General features: G+C 37.6%; 1 protein-coding gene across 14 annotated transcripts in view; it reads right to left on the reverse strand.

Moving 5' to 3' along the window:
• Nucleotides 1–21,076, reverse strand: part of KYAT3 (kynurenine aminotransferase 3) — a 54,503-nt gene that overhangs the window by 14,724 nt on the left and 18,703 nt on the right. For 12 of the 14 annotated variants that reach the window (XR_009521214.2, XM_060025059.2, XM_060025033.2 and 9 more), the window contains 9 exons: nt 19,303–19,365; nt 15,958–16,016; nt 15,228–15,372; nt 14,437–14,586; nt 11,230–11,316; nt 10,316–10,441; nt 10,099–10,219; nt 3,920–3,996; nt 2,601–2,690 (listed from right to left, as the gene is read on the reverse strand). Coding sequence is in view for 13 of the 14 variants with exons in the window: in XM_060025059.2 (XP_059881042.1) it covers nt 2,601–2,690; nt 3,920–3,996; nt 10,099–10,219; nt 10,316–10,441; nt 11,230–11,316; nt 14,437–14,586; nt 15,228–15,372; nt 15,958–16,016; nt 19,303–19,365 (918 nt within the window). In the remaining variant the exon portion in view is untranslated. The remainder of the gene's footprint in view (nt 1–2,600; nt 2,691–3,919; nt 3,997–10,098; nt 10,220–10,315; nt 10,442–11,229; nt 11,317–14,436; nt 14,587–15,227; nt 15,373–15,957; nt 16,017–19,302; nt 19,366–21,076) is intronic. The other 2 variants (XM_060025105.1, XM_060025096.2) reach the window with 1 other exon arrangement.

Here is a 21,076-nt window from a genome sequence, read left to right on the forward strand (position 1 = left end):
AAAAGAGCAATAATAATAACTCCCCAGAACTAAAAAAAAATCTTGGATAAATAAGGATCAGTTGCTTCAGCCTCAGAATCTGTGGTTCACCATTGGAATCTATGTTTCCAGTTTCCAAACATGGTTGTCTGAGGGCATGGGAAAAAAACAAGCACTTAGCTGAAATGGAGAATAAGATAGTTCAGAAAAACATGTTCTAGGTTCTTAGATGAATCTTTCTTTTCCTCAGTAACTTATTATTCCCTATAGTAAGAGATATTGCCTAGAAAATTCAAAGCCCAGGAGACATAAACATCTGTCCTCACCATAAAATTATACTGGACTCCTCTCGTCTCACACCCCACATGTGATCCACTGGCCAATACTGTCAGCTCTACCTTCAAAGTATATGCAGAACCCAACCACTACCTACCACTCCTACCATCCCCATATGGGTTCAGTCCATTGCTGTCTCTCTCCTGGATCATTTCAATAGTCTGCTAACTCAACAAAGCGGCTAGAGTCCCTTTGATAACACAAGTTAGATCATGTCACTCCTGTGCTCAAAACTCTCCAGTGGCTTCCTATCTCACCCAGGATTTACGGTGACAAACATATCCCTACTCTATCTGGCTCCCAGCTACCTCTCTGATTTATTCCCTCCTATTCTTCTCCCTTGATCATCCCGTCCCAGCCTTTGTGCTTTTCACTGGTAGAAACTGCCGGCCCTAGGGCCTTGTACTGGTTTTCTCAGTCTGTAAGGCTCTTCTCTAGTTAATCATGTGACTACTTAACCTCCTTCAGTTCTCAGCTCAGATGTCACCTTCTCAGTGAGGCTTTCAAAGACTACTCCTTTTAACATTGTGTATTTTCCCCATTAGCATTTTATATTCTTCTTCATCTGTATTTTATTTTTCTCCATTTCTTCTACCAACATCTGACATATTATGTTATTAGGACATTTACTTGTTTTTGATCTGCACTCCCCCACAAGGCTGTTAGCTCCAGAAGGGCAGGAATTTTTGACTGCTGTATCTCTAATGCTCAGTAAATATTTACTGAATAGGTGAATGGATCTACTTTGAGAGGATGAAATATGTTTAAAATATAATAAAACCAATGTCCGACTAGGCTTTATCATCATATATCACTTCAGAGAGTCACTGGAAAAAGAATTTTAAATTAGGATTTTTTTTCTCCTTTAGTAGGTATTTTTGACGGGAGGAAAAAAGTTTATTGTAGCCAACATATTTTACTGTTTTGACCTTTTAACTGCCTTCCAAAAAAATTAATTTTTTCTCAGTGTTCTGATTATTCACAAAGTAATAGTACACAGATCCCTGTTTTACAGATATTAAAAAAATAGAAAATATAAAAAGTCTTGCAACCCACCCCTGACCCTATCTACTAATTTCATCTATTCCCCCCTTACCGCTACAAATAGCCACGTTTACTAGTTTCTTACGGATTCTTCCAGAGATCCTTTAAGAAAATAGAAGCAAATCGTTTCCCCCCTTTCTTATACAGAATATAGCATAAATATATACTGCTCTGTATCTTGCTTTTTTTACTTTATAATATATCCTGGAAATCTTTCCATGTCAGTAATTATAGAGCTTCCTCATTCGTTTTTTTTTTCTTTCTTTCTTTCCCTTTCCTTTCTTTTCTTTTCACTTTTAAACAGCCATGGTGATACAGTAATGGTCCCCAAAGATGTCCATGTCTTAAAATCCAGAATCTGTAAATATGTCACCTTGCATGGTAAAATTAACTTTGCAAATGTGATTTAAGTTAAGATCTTGAGATGGAGAGGTTATCTTGGATTATCTGTGGGCCTAATGTAATCACAAGCACCCTTATAAGGGAAAGAAGGTGGCAAGAGAGTTAGTGTCACAGAGGGACTTGTATTGACAGAGGCAGAGGTTGCAGTGATGTAGCCACAAGCCAAGGAATGTGAGCAGCCCCAAGAAGCTGCAAAAGACAAGGAGCAGATTCTCCCTTAAAGCCTCTAGAGGGAATGCAGCAAGGCCAACACCTTGCTTTTAGCCCCATAAGACCCTTTTGGACTTCTGACCTCCAGAACTGTAAGATAAAAAATTTGTGTTGTTTTAAGCCACTAAGTTTGTGGTAATTCGGCACCAAGAAATAGGAAACTAATAACAGTCATATAACATTTACACGTTTAGACAGACGATAGTTTATTTAACCAATTGTCTATAGATGGACTATCCCCTATCTTCCTCAATGAATGGTCATATACATAGAGCTTAAGTGTGCAGATAATAGCTAAAAGGTAAATTCCCAGAGGATACATTGCTGCTTCACAGAGCACATATATCTCTAATTTTGCTTGGGGCTGTCACTGTCCTCCAGAGAGTTTGCAGTACTTTGTAATCCCACCAGCAATGTATGAGTGTTTAAAGTTAAAACATCATGTATTAAAAACAAAACTATTCTTGATAGCAATGAGTTTGTGTTTGCTCCTAAATTTCCAAAGTATACTAGAAGCCCTGCTCAAAAAGGACATGAAGGGAGGAATGAAGCCAATTCAAGTACACAACATAAAACTAACACCTCCACCCAAAGACCATGCATCAGCCCCAAATTACTATAAGGCCTACCTGTAAAGGAGTCGCACAAGTATAAACGGTATTTTGTTGAACTGTCTGTAAATGTTTTATCAAATGTTTAGGACCAATGGACCAGCCAAGCTGGAAAAGAAAATTAGATTTGAAAAATGAATCTAATTGTAAGTACCAAATTTGATAGAGTAGGTAAGCTTAATGTAATTATTAGATATATGCATTTCTAGAATGCTCACACTATGAAAGTAGTGTAGTCTTAGTAGTTAGAAACATTTCAACCCTGATCATTTTGTGGAATAGTTTCCAACTGGAGTCACTAAATTCCGCCTTCAGAAGGTAAACAGTGCCTGCAATCATTATTATCTTCCCCCCTCTTTGATTTGCTACTTCTAATATTCTGGAGGTCTAATAACCAGTAAAAAGCTTGTTTGACTTTGGGCTTCCCTGGTGGCGCAGTGGTTGAGGGTCCGCCTGCCGATGCAGGGGACGTGGGTTCGTGCCCCGGTCCGGGAAGATCCCACATGCCACAGAACGGCTGGGCCCGTGAGCCATGGCCACTGGGCCTGTGCGTCCGGAGCCTGTGCTCCGCAATGGGAGAGGCCACAACAGTGAGAGGCCCACATACCACAAAAAAAAAAAAAAACTTGTTTGACTTCAATATAGGTAAAAGTAACTCTGAATGAGGGCCGTAAGGGAGTCTTCCATAATTTGGTTCTCCAGCCCTCATTTTTGATACTGTCTGCTTCTTAGCCAAGTTTAGAAGAGGTGAAGTTGGAAGATAACCAAGTTTCAATTGGATCAATTGTGATTGTACTACATAGTGCAGTGGTTAAATGTGTGGATTCTGAACCTAGACTTCCTGTCCTGGCTTGAATTCGAATTCATTAGCAAGGTAACCTTAGGCAAGTTACTTAGCTTCTCTGTACTTTAGTTTTATTGTCTGTAAATGGGAATAATAAATTATACCCACCTCATAATGTGGTTATGAGAATGAAAGGAATCAGTATGTGGAAAGCTCTTAGAACCTGACACATACTAAGTGCCAAAATGTTATCTATTACTTTTTCTCGTTTTATATTAATATACAGTAATCTGAACATTCTTTGCAAAGAAAAGAGTACCATTAGTTGGTTACTTATAAAATTTAAAAATTACCTAATTTTTCTTACTTTTAAAGGAATGATTAAGTCTCAAAAAGGATAAAGGCCAATATGAAAACTGAATGAGTAAATAAGCAGATCAGTAAGTATAAAACCCTGGGTAAACTGAATATCTATGCATTTAAAACACAAAAAACTCTACAAGAAGTAAAATACAGGCCTGTTTTCAAAAAGTTAAATTCTTCTTCATCTTACCTTCCAGCCAGTGACACTGAAAGTCTTTCCAGCACTTCCTATCGTTATTGTTCTCTCCCACATACCTGGAAAAGTGGCTGAACAGAAAAAAGAAAAAAAAAAAAAAGGTTAGATAATTGCTTTATAGTCAGTCTACACTCAGTATAATCTAAAAACATAAATGCCTTATAGTCAGTATAGTTATTTCAATAGGTTTTTTTAGAGATAATTTAACTTTAACCCAAACACAGTTGAAAATGTTACCATGCTTGAAAACATTTAAGTGGCAAAATTATCTCCCAGGGCAGGAATGGCAGAGGTGCCAGCAGGCAGCGCTCCAGGCCGGTTCAGTGCTGTGGTCACAGGAGCAACAGCACTCAGTGCTCAGCGTTAGTAGTAACTGAGTGCCCAGCATAATCATTCTGTGGCACAGTTTTGCTTGTGGTTCTGGCTAGTGTTTAGCTCACCTCTACTCTGCCCATTTTCTGAGTCTATTTCTACAGGATTCCTAGGGCAATGGTTCTTAAAATACAGTCCCCACACAGCAATAGCAGTATCACCGGGGAACTTGTAAGAAAGGCAAATTCTTGGATCCTCAGAAACTCTGGGGAAGGGCCAACAATCTGCATGCATGTGTGTGAGTGTGTGTATGTGTTTTATAAATAACTTACTGAGATATAAATCCCATGACATATAGTTCACTCGTTTAAATGTACCATATCCACAAAGTTAAGCAACAATTACTACAATCAATTGTAGAACATTTTTTTTCACCCCAAAAGAAGCCCTATACCTATTAGGTATCAACCACTAATATTCCCATGGCCAGTAATTTTAGCACTTATGCCTGAATGGAGCTTGTCTAACACATGTATTTTCTCTGTAATGCACAACACAGCTTTCCTGCTCCTAGAAGCATTAGACAGCACTTCAGCACTATATTTGGGGGCCATTTAAAATAGCAAAATCACTGTGAAAAGAACACTTGCTTATAGAACAAGCTGTAATAAGAAGGCAGAGTGTTGCCTTGTTGACCTTAACTGGAAACATCCATGTCAGGCAACTCAAATTTTTCACCCCTCTGGACATGTCTGCAGATGAAGCACTCTAGTGATTTGGGGGTTACAAATGTATTTTAGTGAGTAGATGAATTCACAAATACAGATTCCATGAAAATGGCAAATGACTATATAAAAATTTTCAAGTTGATTGATACCTTTAGTAAAATCATTCATTCACTTATTCATACACTCATCAAACATTTATTAGCAATGATCAGGTGCCAGGTACTAAGCTAGGTCTAGAGGAAACAATGACAAGAAAGATGCAGTTCCTATCTTCAAGGAGCTTAATGTCTAGTGGGGGTTGGAGACAAGAAGAACAATTATATTACAGTGTGATAAGTGCTATAATAGCAACAGGCATGGAATATTCTGCAAGGATAGGAGATGGTGTTAGGGGTAGTTCTCTGCAGTCAGTAATGATTGAGGTGAGACTTGGATGACCACATAGGGCTTTGCTGGGTAGAGAAGGGGAAAAAAAGGTGTTTTGGACAAAGGGGATGCAGGTATCAAAGTCATGGAGGTATAAAATACAAGAGTTGGTGAATTCCGTTGGACATCAGTAAATTATTCCTCTGTTAATCTGAGAATGCTACCTACAAAACTGTTTTTTGGATTCCTCAAGTAATTTAGTTGTGAAATTCTTCACGTGCAATTCCACAAGTTTTTCACCTTTTTTTTTTAGAGGTACAATAGATGCTCTTACATTGTTCTAAGAGTGTTGGTATGCACAAAGGGAAAATAAATACCCATTTCTGGGGGGCTAAGTTACTGTCTTCTTGAAGTAATCTTCTCATAAGCAAGTTAAGTGCCTACTAAAATGTAAGATAGCTAAAGAAAGTTCCAAAATGGATACATATGCAATTTTAGCCTATCACGAAATACCTGTCAACATTTGTAAAGGCAGGAAAACAATATAAATCAGAGAAGTTACCACTGTATTCTCTGTGAAGTATAAGAAAACCCAAAAAGACAAATGAAGAAAATATTTAGAGGGTCCATTCAAAGAAGGAATATTCTAACATCTGATGTAAATAACCATATCCTTTCAAGTTTTGAGACATTTCTAGTCTTCTATTTAGTCTTCTAAAATATTCCAAAGGACACGACAGATGTCGCACTTTCCTACTTGATCACAGAAAAATCCATAATGCAGATTATCACTTCCTTTAAAATAATAATATATATCCAAAATCAGGAAGGCCTATTAGTAAAAACAATATTTAGAAATAAATTCTTTGAAAATAAAAATTACCCAAACTAATATAATACTAATATGTTTTAACAATAAGTTATACATGAAGGAAATAAAAACTATGCACACATCAAATGTAGGTTTCATTCACAAAATATCAAATCTGACTATAGCATAAATTTAAAAGGAGAGCTAAGTAATTTCTTGATGGCTATTTTGACCATATAAAAGAGGATGTCTTTTTTCAAGGAGTAAGCTGATCAGCTAAATAATTTACAAGGAATTTTATACTAATTTTCCAAATATCAATAGATTAGTATATAAATATCAGTGTATTAGTATAATCTCTTCCAGAAGAGAGGTTTCATTTGTCGACTGTAATGTCATTTTACTGAAACCTGCAGAAATCATTTGAGTCAAGAATCTGATTCAGTAAGAACAAGTTCTACTATTTCAATAAAAAGGGCCCTAAGTAATTTAAAACATCTGAATGTCCATGTCCTCTCCATCTCAGAGATCTGGGGAGCTACAGAAGTTAATGTAAACACATAAGCAGAGCAGATGACCACAGCACTGCATGTGAATATAGTAACCTAAAGAAATAAAAAAAATCTTTGCAGGTCTGATGATTTTAAGAAAACGTATCCAGTTCCAGTATTGGTAAGTTTAGCTTGCAGTTATACCTGAAAGGCAGCTGGTCTTTGTACTTCTCATTTATGATCCTTAAATCAGCCACAGCAGCTATAACAGTTATTCACAGGTGACTTAGGCTTCATTAGAAGTCAGATAAAGATGAGAGATATGATGAAGAGTGAAAACTACACCAGGAAAACTGCCTCTGTGACAACATGAAGATGATGCTAATTTCATGATGTATGGCCAGCAAGCCTTACTGTATTATATTAAAGAGCTACTATTGCACTCTGTAAATTGATGGAAGAGCCATTTAGCATCTTTCATGTAACAAAGGCCACTGTATTTAATAGAATAAGTTTTCACACATTTGTACTCTCTAAATAATGAAATAGTGAATTCATTTTTTTCTTGTTTTAACTTTATGAGTTGTTAAAACAACTAAAAAATCTGAGTTGAAAATATATATCTTTAGGAAATAACATCATCATTTACACTTTTACCATGAAGGGCTTATAATATAAGGTTTAAACAATAAATTTCAAGATCATTTACAGTAATATTTTGGAAAGAATATTGCTAAACTGAGTTAACTAAATTTTTTAAAGCTTTGAGTCATTGCATAGGCATGAACATTTGTAAAACATGTAAAATGTTAAGTATAAAATTGTATTTATTCATTAGATAGATACCTCTTCCTCTCTCTGCTTAATCTAAAAAAATTAACAAAACATTAATTGTCCATGTTGGTCTGATTTTCAACTGGGAAGAAGTTAGTGACCTGAGACAGAGATCATCAACAAGATGTGAGAAGGTGAGCTGTGATGCAATTTTGACAAATAACAAAAGTCTGCTGCGCTAAGGCACCATATCTTGCAAATCTCCGACCCTCTTCTCTGTTTATACATTCCTTAGAAGATTCATTCTCTTCCATGGGTTCCACTATCAACAACATTTTGATGACTGCCAAAAATAAATCCCTTCACAATTTGATCCTGACGATCAGGCCTATAATTCTACTTGTTTCTAGACATCTCCTCCTCTATGTCTCAAAGACACTGAAACTTAGCAAGACTAGAGTATGAGAAGCAGGAATTTCCTTTGCTCAGCTCTTCCCCATAGATCTGTTCCTCCTCCCACATCTCCGTCCCTGGGTAAGGGCCTCATCACTGCCTAGTGGTCCAGGCTAGAGATCTCAGAATCACACTTGCTTGCTTTCCCACCTTCAAAGGCTATATTCTGTGCCCTATAGTTTTTACTTCTAAGCAGCCCTCATGTATCATCTCCACCGCCAGGGCATCTGACTTAAGATCCTCACCTGTAGCTGGTTCTTACCTTTATAAAACGAATCCAATATGGAACTAATTACCCTGCCTCGTCACTACCTGTTGCAGTAGTTCTCAAAGTATGCTCACTGGTACCCTGATGATCAAATTAATTATTGACTTTTTAAATAGAACTTAAAAAAATCAATATTAAGTTTTCCACAAAATTTTCTTAAGCCACAAAATTTTAAGCACTTAAGGTAAGTGCTACCACTTATCTGATAGTGAATGCTACCAACAGTGAAACAAATGAGCATTAGAAAATGAACATTAATGGCAAAAATCAGAAAAACTCAGATGTATTTGTTTCAATAGCACTTTGTTACAGGTAAATACACACAGACTTGTAGTTTTTACACTGACTTCTAATTACTGAATTTCTGTTAAGAAAATTGCCTCTAGTTTCATGATGAAATAAGTATGTATTGTCACTATTTCATGATGTGAACATCATGACTTTAAGATGCTCTATCACTAAAGTAAGTTTCAGAACCACTGACCCCCTCAATGAAGTTTAAACTCTTTATCCTCATATATAAAGTCCTTCAGAATCACCCTACTTTTCCACTCTCATCTGTGCCAGTTACTGCAACACACCCTTCTACCACTTAAGTATATCTTGATCTTTCATGCCTCCTTGCCTCAGTGCATAAAACTTTATCTGATAGGAATTTTCTTTCTATTTCTCTGCCTAACTAGTCCCGTCTTTTGCCCACTCCTTTGTTGATCACCTGAAGCAGATGCTTTCTCCTCTGTGTCTCTACAACAATTTGTAATTTGCCGCGGATAATTATGATATGTGCAAAAACTATTTATATATAAGTGCACTAATTTTAAAATTTATTGGTTCCTGCCAGTGATTTTAGTTATCCTTCCCTCACCCTTTTCATACTTCCTATTCATTTTATTCAACAATTACTTTCTGACTGTCTACCATGCACAAGACACTTTCTGGGAACTAAGGAGTCAGAAGAGACCAAAACATTTAAAAATTCCTACCTTCTTGCAGGTTCAAAGTAAAATATATAGATGCTGATATTTGTTATAGAGGAAAAAACAAAAACAGAACAGAAAAAGGACAAAGAAAATGCTGGAAGGAGAGGTGTAACCATCTTAAATGTTGTGGTCATCAAATTTGACATCTGGGGCTTCCCTGGTGGTGCAGTGGTTGAGAATCTGCCTGCCGATGCAGGGGACACAGGTTCGTGCCCCGGTCCAGGAAGATCCCACATGCCGCAGAGCGGCTGGGCCCGTGAGCCATGGCCGCTGAGCCTGCGTGTTGGAGCCTGTACTCCGCAACAGGAGAGGCCCAACAGTGAGAGGCCCACGTACCGCAAAAAAAAAAAAAAAAAAAACATTGACATCTGAACAAAGACCCCAGAGAGGTGACAGACTGAGCCATTTGGATATCTGGCAAAAAGTGTTTCCAGGTATAGGTAGGGCAAGTGCAAAGACCCAAAGGTTGCAGCCCAGTTTATAACCCTATAGTTGATATAAGTTTGGATTACCTCAGAAGACACTGTGGCTTTTGTGAGATGGCCCAGTAGTAATGGTGAAATTCCAGGCAAGGGCCACGCAGCAATACCTTACTGTCATGACAATTTTTTCCTGTTGACCTGGCATTTTGGCAACCTGCTCAGGAGGGACAGACCAGTTCAGGAACAATTAAGTTCCCTATGTCTTATATGCCAAGTAATAGCTAGATTCTTGAAAAAAGCTAAAACTAAAGGCAAAAGTACTACTTCTCTGGTTTCATAGTTTTATAGTGTGATCCAAAATCTCGTCTCCTAAGTTTGTACTGCTTGTCCTTCAATCTGCTCCTAAATTCACTCAAGCATCATTCATTCAAGGCCCATTTTTTAAGTACTCACAGACATTTACCCATTACAAAGACTATTTTAAAGCTCTTCTGGGATCCCTTCCAATCAGATGTTCCACACGTGCCCAAACACATTTAGATTTGTGATTCTATGTAATAATTGGTACCTATTTTAAAATGCTTATTTCCAGTATACACAAGCCATTCATAAACCTCATCACTGATGCAGAGTGTGTCATATTTGATGCAAAGGTCAGCAATTACTTGGAGTTCCTCTTTGGTATACACCTACACATATGAAAGGAAACAAAGGAGCAGAGCCAATTATTCAACATGTGAGAAAATGATGGACCAGAAGACTGTATAAAGATATCAAAGACTCACCTTGCCAAGGGGGTTATGCGGAGTATTTAGTATTATAGCTTTGGTTTTGGAATTAAATTTGCTTGCCAGTTCTTGAGGATCTAATGTCCAGTCAGAACTAGACCATTTTTTCCCATCAACAAGTTTCTAAGCATGAAGAATGAAGATGTGATTTAATTCAGTTAATTTATGTTTGCTGTCCTACAAAAAAGTAACCTAACAAGGAAAAAAAAGTAGAGAAAGGCATGGCAAAGGTAACTGAATAGATGACAAACAAAGAAAAGAAATAGAAATAACTAAGCTTTACTCTGCCTTAGGAGCCCAACAGGATGTGAGTTCCATGCTCATACCTGTTAATTGGAAACATGAACTCTGTCAACATTAACGGCTGTGAAAGTGCCTATATTCCTTCAAAGGAGCCAGCTCTAACTATGGTTAACACATCTGATACTATAAGACTAATAGAAGATTCTGTAATTCACCTTGTATCACTTATTTTGATGAAAATTTTAAAAAGACAATGGATCTATACTGTATTCCTAAAGATAAAAGCAGAATTTAAAAAAAATTACTTCATTCAGAATTCAATAAGCATTTATTGAGCACCCAGCATATACCCTACACTGTTAGTCACTGAGGACCAGAGCTATAAAAGTGAGTCAGAAATGGTTTCTGACCTGGTGGTGCTCAGTCAGTAGGGGAGACACATAACCACAAAAAATAGTATTACACACAATGTAGACGCTGATACAACAGACAGACGTGCAAACACAAGATAAAGTAATAAAAGATCCCCCTTTAAAGTTGTTACCTTCAGTCATAGTAGAGATATATAGTAAATCCCAAAATGTAATCAAAGTAGGAACTTTACTGGCAACAAAGTCATGGTATTTACAAAACTTCTTAAAACATGTGAATCATAGGGGCAAACTTACAGATCTCAGGGGAATAAAAACAGGTATTGCTCCAGCCATTCTCACCATGGGCTCATAGCAGTCATAGAAAGGCACTATCACTATGACCTGGAATAAAACCAAATAACACAACATATTAATCATTAATCCATTTAACAAATATTGTGTACATACTATGTGCAAGGCACCATACTACATGCTGAGATGCAGCAGTGTAGAAAGCAGGCTTTGTCTTCTCATATCTGAGTGAAAAAGACCTTGGGGATAAACTTGTCGGGATCCTTAATTGGAGCCCTTGATCTCTTAGGGAGATCTGTGGATAGGCTTGCAGTGGGACCCTTGGAATTGTATGTAAAATTTTTTACATGCATAGGTATATTTTTCTGGGGAAAGGGGTCATAGCTCTCATCACATCCTCAAAGGGATGTTCGAGCCAAAAACATTGAGTTTAAATTTCAAATTAGAAAATAAATGATCAGTGGCAGAGCAAGACCATAAGGAAAGAGAGCACTGAAACTGACGCTCTCCGCTGTGCAGTACTAATTTATAAGTATTATCCTGAGAGTAAAGACGTTTATCGTTTCTCAAAAGCATCCCTAAACAAAAAGCGTATGCAGGTAGACAGCATGCTACTGCTAATGTCTGATAACCACAATTTCCCTCCAGATGACTTATATCTGGATCCTTTTTTCCTAGCCCCTTGAGATATACTTCCTGTTCCTTTTCTCCTACAGGCTCTCTCTCAATCACTCATGGCCTGGCTTTCAGGTCAGTGGGCCAGACTAACCTGTCCAGTTGGTATTCCTTCTTCAGTATGCCAGCCTGGACCTAGCATTCCTAACTTTTTGCTTTTCTATAAGGAGGGTTTGAACACATAATTTATATCCATTGTACACATTTGATTTTTCTATCTTTTTTAAACTTAGAAGTATTTCACAAAAATTTTAATATTATTTAGTTTTAGCACTTATTATTTTAAAGGCTATTTGAGAGTCTATTGAATTCTAGAACAATTTTGTTATAGTTTTCTTGTATAAATAACAGTGCAATGTTCACTTGTGACTATGCACAGTATCTTTTTAAAATCATTTGCTGAATAAATTCACATGATTGCTACTGCTAGACTAAAGGGTATAAACATGTTTTATGGTACTTTATATATATAGTCAAACTGCTTGTGAAAAATCTGGCAACAATTTATAATTTTACAAGTCTACACTAAACTGCCGCATTTAAGTTTGTGTTGGTTAAATTCATGGTACCTAATTATCACCCTAAATTTGCACTTTTTACTGCTTGTACTTCTTTTTCAAGGCCTTTCTCATTGGAGTCATAGGAGGCCCTTATATTCTAAAGCCCCTTTGTTTGTACTAGTCATCCAACTCACACTGAGTAGTTCCTATACAATGTGCTATGTGTTGGGTACTGTGGAGGACAAAGAAATGAGCCAGGAATGAATCTTTTCCTCAAGTTCTTAATTAGACTATGAAATTCTTGGGGACTAAGATGACCCATCTTTGTAGCCCTGGTGAGAAACAGTGCCTGGTACGAAGTGAGAGCTCAATGAAGGAAAGTAAATTGGGAAGGCAGCGAGGTGGAGCTGAAGAATATACTTAAACATGCTTCCCTGAAATTTCCTTATTTTTACAATGGAAATAATTCCCCTCTCTTTTTGAAGAATATTTACTGAGCACTCACTATTTCAGGTGCTAGCTCTATAGCGATAAACTAGTTTTCCTGGAACTTACATTCTCCTGCAAGACATTTATAATAAATAAGAAAACAAGGAAGTAAATCAGCTAATTTCACATAGTAATAAATACTATAAGGAAAATAATAGGTCAGTATGATGGAAAGTGGTGTGTGTGGTTTCAAAATATTAGATAAGATGATCAGGGAAGAAAGAAGAGAGGAAAGAAGGCCAAGGGCTGAGCCCTAGGACACACCAATAAAGTGCAGAGTAGGAAGAAGCAACAAAGGAGTAACAACACCAAAGTCTCAGATAAAACTTTCAACTACTTTATAGGAATAAAGGAGATTACGTATATGAAAGTATGACTGTACTTCCTTACCATGTCTCCTTAAGTAGCTTACTGTTTGGCTGTAGTAGAGTAAATTGAGATGTAAAAGGATAATGTAACACAAAGTAACAGGTATCTTTCATAAAGAAGGTACAGATAAAGTGCGGGGAGAATTCAAAGAAAGGAGTTAACAATACAGATCACGGCACATATTCATTCTTCACACCCAGCTTAACCAACACCTCTCTAGAGCTTTCCAGACCTATATTAGCAGAGTTGATCACTTCTTCCTCTTGTCACCATGGTAACTTATACATTCCCCACGACCGCCTATAGCATTGCATTCCTCCTCATCTGTTTACAAGTCTATCTCCTCTACTAAACAGGGAACCCCTTCCACGCAGAAACCGTCTTTTAAAAATCTCTCCCACAATGTCTAGCATATCCTCAATAAATTCTTTATAAATGAAACAGGTGAGGAAATACTGAAGCAGGGGTATTGGAATGATAATGGGGAATTAGGGGCAGAGCTGACTGAGGTCAGTGCCAAAGTGGGTTTTATATCACGTCACTAAATAAAGAAATCACTCAGCCTTCTTGTTATACATCCCTCACACAGTGCTGCTAACAATACAGGGTACAAAAAGACAGGGACCAAATACTTGTTGATTGAGTTCGGATTAAAGGTTATTTTAGCAGTGAAAACTAAGATTCATTTTCCCGCATCACTGCTAGCCCCTTTTACCTTCTCTTATCTAAATAGGCTGTAAATATAAGAATAAATGACATGCAACAAAATGGATGAATCTCACAGACAAAATGATAAATGAGAGAAGCCAGACTCAAGAGTACATACTGTATGATTCTATTATATCAAGTTAAAGAGCTGGCAAAATGAACCTATGGTGACAGAACACAGAAGAGCGGTTACCTCTGGAAGAATATAGACTATGGAGGGGCAAAAGGGAACCTTCTGGGTTGCTGGAAATGTACTATATCTTCATCTGGTTTGTGGTTACATGGAGACATACATACACATATACATGTAAACATTTACTAAGCTGTACTTAACATTTGTGAACTTGACTGCACATAAATTATACTTCAAAAATGATTCAAATAAAAAAGAGTATAAAATAAGTAAAAATAAAAGCAGGACAAATGATAGTGATTAATATAGGCAACATGATAATGTTAATATACTTACTTCATCTCCCTCATCAATTAATCCTTGAATGGCATTAAAAAGAGATCCATATGCTCCTACTGTCACAAGGATTTCTTTATTTGGATTTATTTGATTTTGATAAAACTTTTCATATAGGCAGGACAGAGCTTTCACAAGTGATGGATGACCCTGTTGAGTAAAAGGAAGAACAAAACCTTAAATTTAATTATGGGACCTACTTCTTTGAGATAGTTTGGCTCTAAAATGTAAGAATTTTTAACATCTGGGTTTTATAATTTTCCAATTTGTATTTTTAAATGGCAATAAATTAAAATATCTTTTTTCCTATTTTCAGAGGGTTCCTGCATGAATGGTCATGAAGACTTGTGGTAATTGTTTTTTAGTAGAATCTATGAAATCTCTGGATATCCTAGGCATTCCACCACAGAAAGATGGAGGTTGTGCTGAGGTAGAAAGAAAGAAAGTAACTAGTTGGAAATAGAGAATATTAAGTAAGAAGCCAGTGCTGAGGCTGCGTAAGTTTGAAAGGGAGAGAAAATATGTCTAAAGTGAATATTCTCCTTCCCTGCTTGTCGTAGGACCTCATCCTGGAACAACGGTAAACGAAGGGCCAAGACAGGACTGTGGAGAAGCTCGAAGCAGGGGACAGCTCATCCTAGGAGATAAGGGTAAGGGTGAGTGTTCCTCTGGTTATCAAGTTGGGACAGTTGGTTCCAGAAAGCCAATTACGGAGAAATGGTAGAAGTACATTCACGCACAATACAATATAAAATACAAGCTCACACCCCACATAGTCCTCATATACTTACAAAGCCCCGTGTGTACTGATTCAGACTATCAATTGCTGCAATCTTTGATAATTCTTCCTTTACATATACAGGAGGGGATATATCTGGAAGGCCTTGGCCAAGATTCACAACAGAGGGGTCTGCAGCCAACTTGGTAAATTCAATCCTAAGGTAAAAAATACTAATATTAGTAAGTACTAAAATTACAAAGTTAGCTGTTTATACCTCATAGTCTTTAGAAACTGAAAAATAAGACTTAGTTTAGTCTTACAGATCAAACAAAATTAATGAGTTCACGACAAAAATTTTACCGTCTACAAAATGACTTTACCCGGAAAAATTATGGCTGAACTGATGAACTTAATGTTTCTTACAAATCTCAGTTCCATGATGCCCATATTTTAACCACATAAATATTTTTCTCAACCATCTGCTGCTAGGTTCTCTTATCAACCATTAGAAAGGAGGGCTAATAGGAAAAGTTGATGGATTAGAAGGTAAGTTCCACAAGGGCATCCACCCAATCTGTCATTTTCTCTGTCCATTTCCAGTGCCTAGCTCAGGACCTTTGCTAAGTGAATAAATCAGTGTATGAATCATTATTTCCTTCCATTTCCACTGAATGGATGAATTAAAATAAGTGGTTTTATTTATAGACTATAGATACAGCTAAAAATTCCCAAATAAGGATATAAACATGTGGAGGAAAAAAACTTCACCCAATGATTATTGTTTATTCTAATGTACTCACCACACATTGCTATCAAGGCCTTCAATTCGTTTTGCATTTTTGAATTTCAAAGACATTTTCTGAAAGATATAAATATTGAAAGGTTTTAAAATTTCTTTAATCAAAACAAAAATGCGGGCTTCCCTGGTGGCGCAGTGGCTGAGAGTCTGCCTGCCGATGCGGGGGACACGGGTTTGTGCCCTGGTCCGGGAAGATCCCACGTGCCGCGGAGCGGCTGGGCCCATGAGCCATGGCCGCTGAGCCTGCGCGTCCGGAGCCTGTGCTCTGCAACGGAAGAGGCCACAGCAGTGAGAGGCCCGCGTACTGCAAAAAAAAAAAAAAAAAACAATGCCAGAAAATCATGGGTAACTCTTGCTTTTCCCTATTGGCACCATGGAAAAAGCAGTACTGTAGAGATAAATTCTAGACGCCAATACAAAGTTCCGAAGAGGAATTCATCTCCCACCTACTGCTCTAAGGAGTGTTTTTCCTTATGAACCTTAGATGTTTATCTTCTCACCTAAGAACAAAAATATCACCCTAGCCTAAAAAATAAATCAATTTAAAGGCCTGAACTATACTGAAGAGAACAATAATGATACTAAAAAAAGTCAGTTTAAAGAAATATCTTGAGGGGACTTCCCTGGTGGTGCAGTGGATAAGACTCCGCACTCCCAATGCAGGGGGCCCAGGTTTGATCCCTGGTCAGGGAAGTAGATCCCACATGCATGCTGCAACTAAAAATCCCGCATACCGCAGCTAAGACTTCGCATGCCACAACTAAGGAGCCAGCGAGCTGCAACTAAGGAGGCTGTGAGCCGCAACTAAGACCCAGTGCAACAAAACATATAAATAAATAAATAAATACTTGAGTCATGCTGTGAAGATCATTTTAGGCCAGGTGTACTAACAGTTTCACAATTAAGTTCCTTGTATAGCATACAGGAAGCACCAAAACAAATGGTTTTAAAACTACTTAATAAGGAGTTCTAAATAATAATAATAGTAGGTAACATTATTGGGTACTAAGTATGTACGAGGCACTGTTCTAAGTGTCTTAAATAATTAACTCATTTAATACTTACAACAACTCTATGTAGTGGTTCTATTATGAGCCATAATTTACACATGAGGAAAGTGAGGTACACAGAGGATAAGATCATGTAACTTTACATCTGCCCAATTCACGAAACCTAGTAGCATTTAAACCCAAACAGATTCAACTCAGGATGTGAACCCAGGTAGTGTGACTTCAGAACACATATTCAGTACTGTTTCCGCATACTGTCTTTTACTTAACAAGACCTTTGATTACTAGAATGCTGTCTCTTAAAAAAGTATATTAGAGGGCTTCCCTGGTGGCGAAGTGGTTGAGAGTCCGCCTGACGATGCAGGGGACACAGGTTCGTGCCCCGGTCTGGGAAGATCCCACATGCCGTGGAGCGGCTAGGCCCGTGAGCCATGGCCGCTGAGCCTGCGCGTCCAGAGCCTGTGCTCCGCAACGGAAGAGGCCACAACAGTGAGAGGCCCGCGTACCGCAAAAAAAAAAAAAATATATATATATATATATATATTAGACATTTAGGTCAGGTCTACTCACATCAAGCAAGTTAGGGCTGGGGTATAAAAATATTAAAAGCTAAAATTATGGAAGAGCATGCAATTTTTTAGTCCTTTAGAGTCTAAAATTAAGTTTATATTATCTCTCAAAAGCACTGAATTAGTTTTGAGTTCATTGTTGCCAAGCTGCTGGAAATTTAAAAAAAAAAAAGATTGGCAGCATTTTTGCAAAGATTTTCCTAATAGAATATTAAAGTAATTTTAATTCCATCTGGGAGGGAGATAATGATAATGGTTATTAAACAGATCATTGTTCTCATCTATTCCCAATAACGGAACCAAGAAAAATATCTTTTTACTCTCATATTTTTAATCTTTGAAACTCCAGTGAAGTAAATCACACGCAAATTCTCCAGAGGTTAATGTGCCTTCCAGAACAGCCTAATGATTAAATGCCCACCTGAACATGATGCTGTTTTAGAGACTACAATTATAAAACTAAAACTCTGAGAAAGATAGAAAAGGTATTCTAACAGTTGTTCTTTGTCATCTCTAAAACATGTTTAAAGTTAATGATTCATTTAATCTATGACTACAAACACAAAGTAGAAATTCATATATAAAAGTGAGCATAGTCTACAGTAGATAATTTAGACAAAGTCCAATTTCACCTAAAATATTTGGATAATTGCAGTCAAAATGCATTTTTCAGATTTAATTTTCTTTAACATTTGTATCTAGATGAGCCTCTTCTCCCACGACTCTCTGTGCCTCTGTTCCTTCCCACTGTATACCTCAACCATTCTGACCTGTTAAATATGCTATAGTCTTCTCTCACAAGCTCCGTATGTGATCCTTCCCTTACCCAAAAGGTCTTTCTACACCAATGTTTCTCAGCCTTTTCTTTTTGTCACCACCGTGCACCCCCCTCCCCCAACCATGGAGACTTTTTAGACATTTTTTCTAATCATGTCTCCCCCGCTCCCTCATTAAATATTAAGGAATAAGATTTTGTCGGATAGAATTGAGCTTTGGATGATCACAAAACATTGTAATAACCAAGATTTATTTCACCTGCCAAGCACCAGTTTCTCCCTCTTGGGGGCAATAATGCCCCTGTTAAGAATGCGTGTTCTGCATTCGATCTAAGCCCTGCTCTCCACAACCTCGTCCCTTCACTTGGCTAACTCCTATTCCACCTGCCACCTTCAGTTCTCAAGTTAGACTTCATTTCCTCCAAAGAGCCTTCTCTGATTCCTCAAGTCATGGTTAGATGCTCCTGCTATGTGTTCCTATGACATGAAGCATTCCCAGCATTTACTACATAACATTGTCTTTTTTTCTGTTTATTTGTCTGTATTCTTCCTTAGACTATAAGCTCTATGAGGACTATTTCTAGGTTGTTCACTGTTCACTGACTCTGTATTAATCGGATTTCTCCAGAGAAACTGAACCAACAGGATGTGTGTGTGTGTATATATATATATATATATATATATATATATATATATATATATATATATATATATATATATATATAGCGATTTATTTCTAGGAATTGGCTCATGAGATTTGTGGGAGCTAGCAAGTTCAAAATCTGCAGAGCTCCAGCAGGCTGGAGACCCAAGGAAGAGCTCATGTTGCAGCTCGAGTCTGAAGGCAGTGTGGAGGCAGAATTCCCTCTTCCTGGGGGAACCTCAGTCTTTTTTTTCTCTTACAGCCTTTAGCTGACTGAATCAAGGCCAAATTACATTATGGAGGGTAATTTGCTTTACTTAATGTCTACTGATTGAAACGTTATCTTACCTGAAAAATATCTTCACGGAACAATCTAGACTGGTGTTTGACCAAATATCTGGGTAGTGTGGCCTAGGCAAGTTGACAGATAAAATTAACCGTCAGAGTGTCCAACACACAGTGCTATGCCTAGCACATAGCAAGCTTTTAATAAATATCTGATGAATGAATGAAAAAAACCCACACATTAGGAGTGAACTTATGGTGTCAGCTACCTTAAGTTAATGCTTCAGTAACACATGACCCCAAAGTCTTGGTTGCTTGAAATCATAAGGGGTTATTTCCTTCTTGTGCTACATATTCACTGAAAGTTAGCTGTTGCTCTGTTCCATGTCACTCTAACTCTTGAGACACAGGCTGATGAAATAGCCTCTATCTGGAATATGGCTAGTTTCATGGCAGAAGGAAAAAATTCTTAACAAGTTTCTGCTTAGATGCAGACACATCACTTCTACTCACATTTTATTGGCCAAAGCAATTTCATGGCTAAGCCTGACACCAACATGGCAGAAATGAAGTCCGGAGTTATAATGAGATACGTAGTTATTATGGGTTGAATTGTGCTCCCCGCCCCCCCCCCCCGCCCATTCTTACATTGAAGTTTTAACATCCAGTACTTCAGAATGTGATGTTATTTGGTAATAGGTTCATTGCAGATGTAATTAGTTAAGTTGAGGTCATTAGGGTGGGCTCTAATCCAATGTGAATGGTGTTCATATAAAAAGAGGAAATTTGGAGATAGACTGGCATACAGGGAGAATGCCATATGAAGATGAAGGCCGAAATCAGGGTGATGCTTTTAGAAGTCAAGAAACACCAAAGTTTGTCAGCTAATCACCAGAAGCTGGGAGACAAACATGGGACAGATTCCTCCTCACAGCCATCAGAAGGAACCAATCCTGCCAACACCTTGATCCTGGACTTCCAGCCTCCTAAACTGTGTGGTAATACATTTTTGTTGTTGAAACCACTCAGTTTGTGCTACTTTGTTAAGGCAGCCCAAGGAAACGAAGATAGCAGTGAAATGTATAAGACATGCTACAATGCCCAAAGACATCAAGATTCAGCAGTAGGTGCAAATGCTCACTGTCTAAGAACTATTGTCCAGAGTAGATCCGGTATTAGGAAAAGAAAATAAACCTAAAATCCTATGGGGAATTAAACATGAGCCCCAAGTGTACAATGGAACATCTATAGGGCCTGTATAATTTCTGGGCAGCTAACTCCATGAGGTGGCTTCTGTTCCCAGGGAGATTAATACCTGGCATACATATACTGAACTGCTATGTTATAAATGCAAAACTGCTAGGGTCTAATAAGCAGCATCTTTTGTTGTTAATGTGAAGCTGAAAAAATGCAGTTCTACAGAATCACCATTAAGTTCCACTCTTGGCAGAGATAAGAAAAAGCTTATTGTTATTGTCTTTAAAATGTTTACTGTACCTGTCAGAATAGCTATCATCAGGAACCTTCGTGCACTATTGGTGCGATTGTAAATTGGTGCAGCCACTATGGAAAATAGTATGGAGGTTCTTTAAAAAAATTAAAAATAGAACCACCATATGATCCAGTAATTTCACCTCTGAGTATTTACCCGAAGAAAACAAAGACGCTAATTTGAAAAGATATATACACTCCAATGTTCACTGCCTCATTATTTACAAACAGCCAAGATAAGTGCCCATGGATAGACAAATGGATAAAGAAGATGTGGGGGTGTGTGTGTGTGTGTGTGTGTGTGTGTGTGTGTGTGTGTATACATATGTATATATTGAATATGGTG

This window comes from Delphinus delphis, chromosome 1 (assembly GCF_949987515.2).
Source record: "Delphinus delphis chromosome 1, mDelDel1.2, whole genome shotgun sequence".
Lineage (NCBI taxonomy): Eukaryota > Metazoa > Chordata > Mammalia > Artiodactyla > Delphinidae > Delphinus > Delphinus delphis.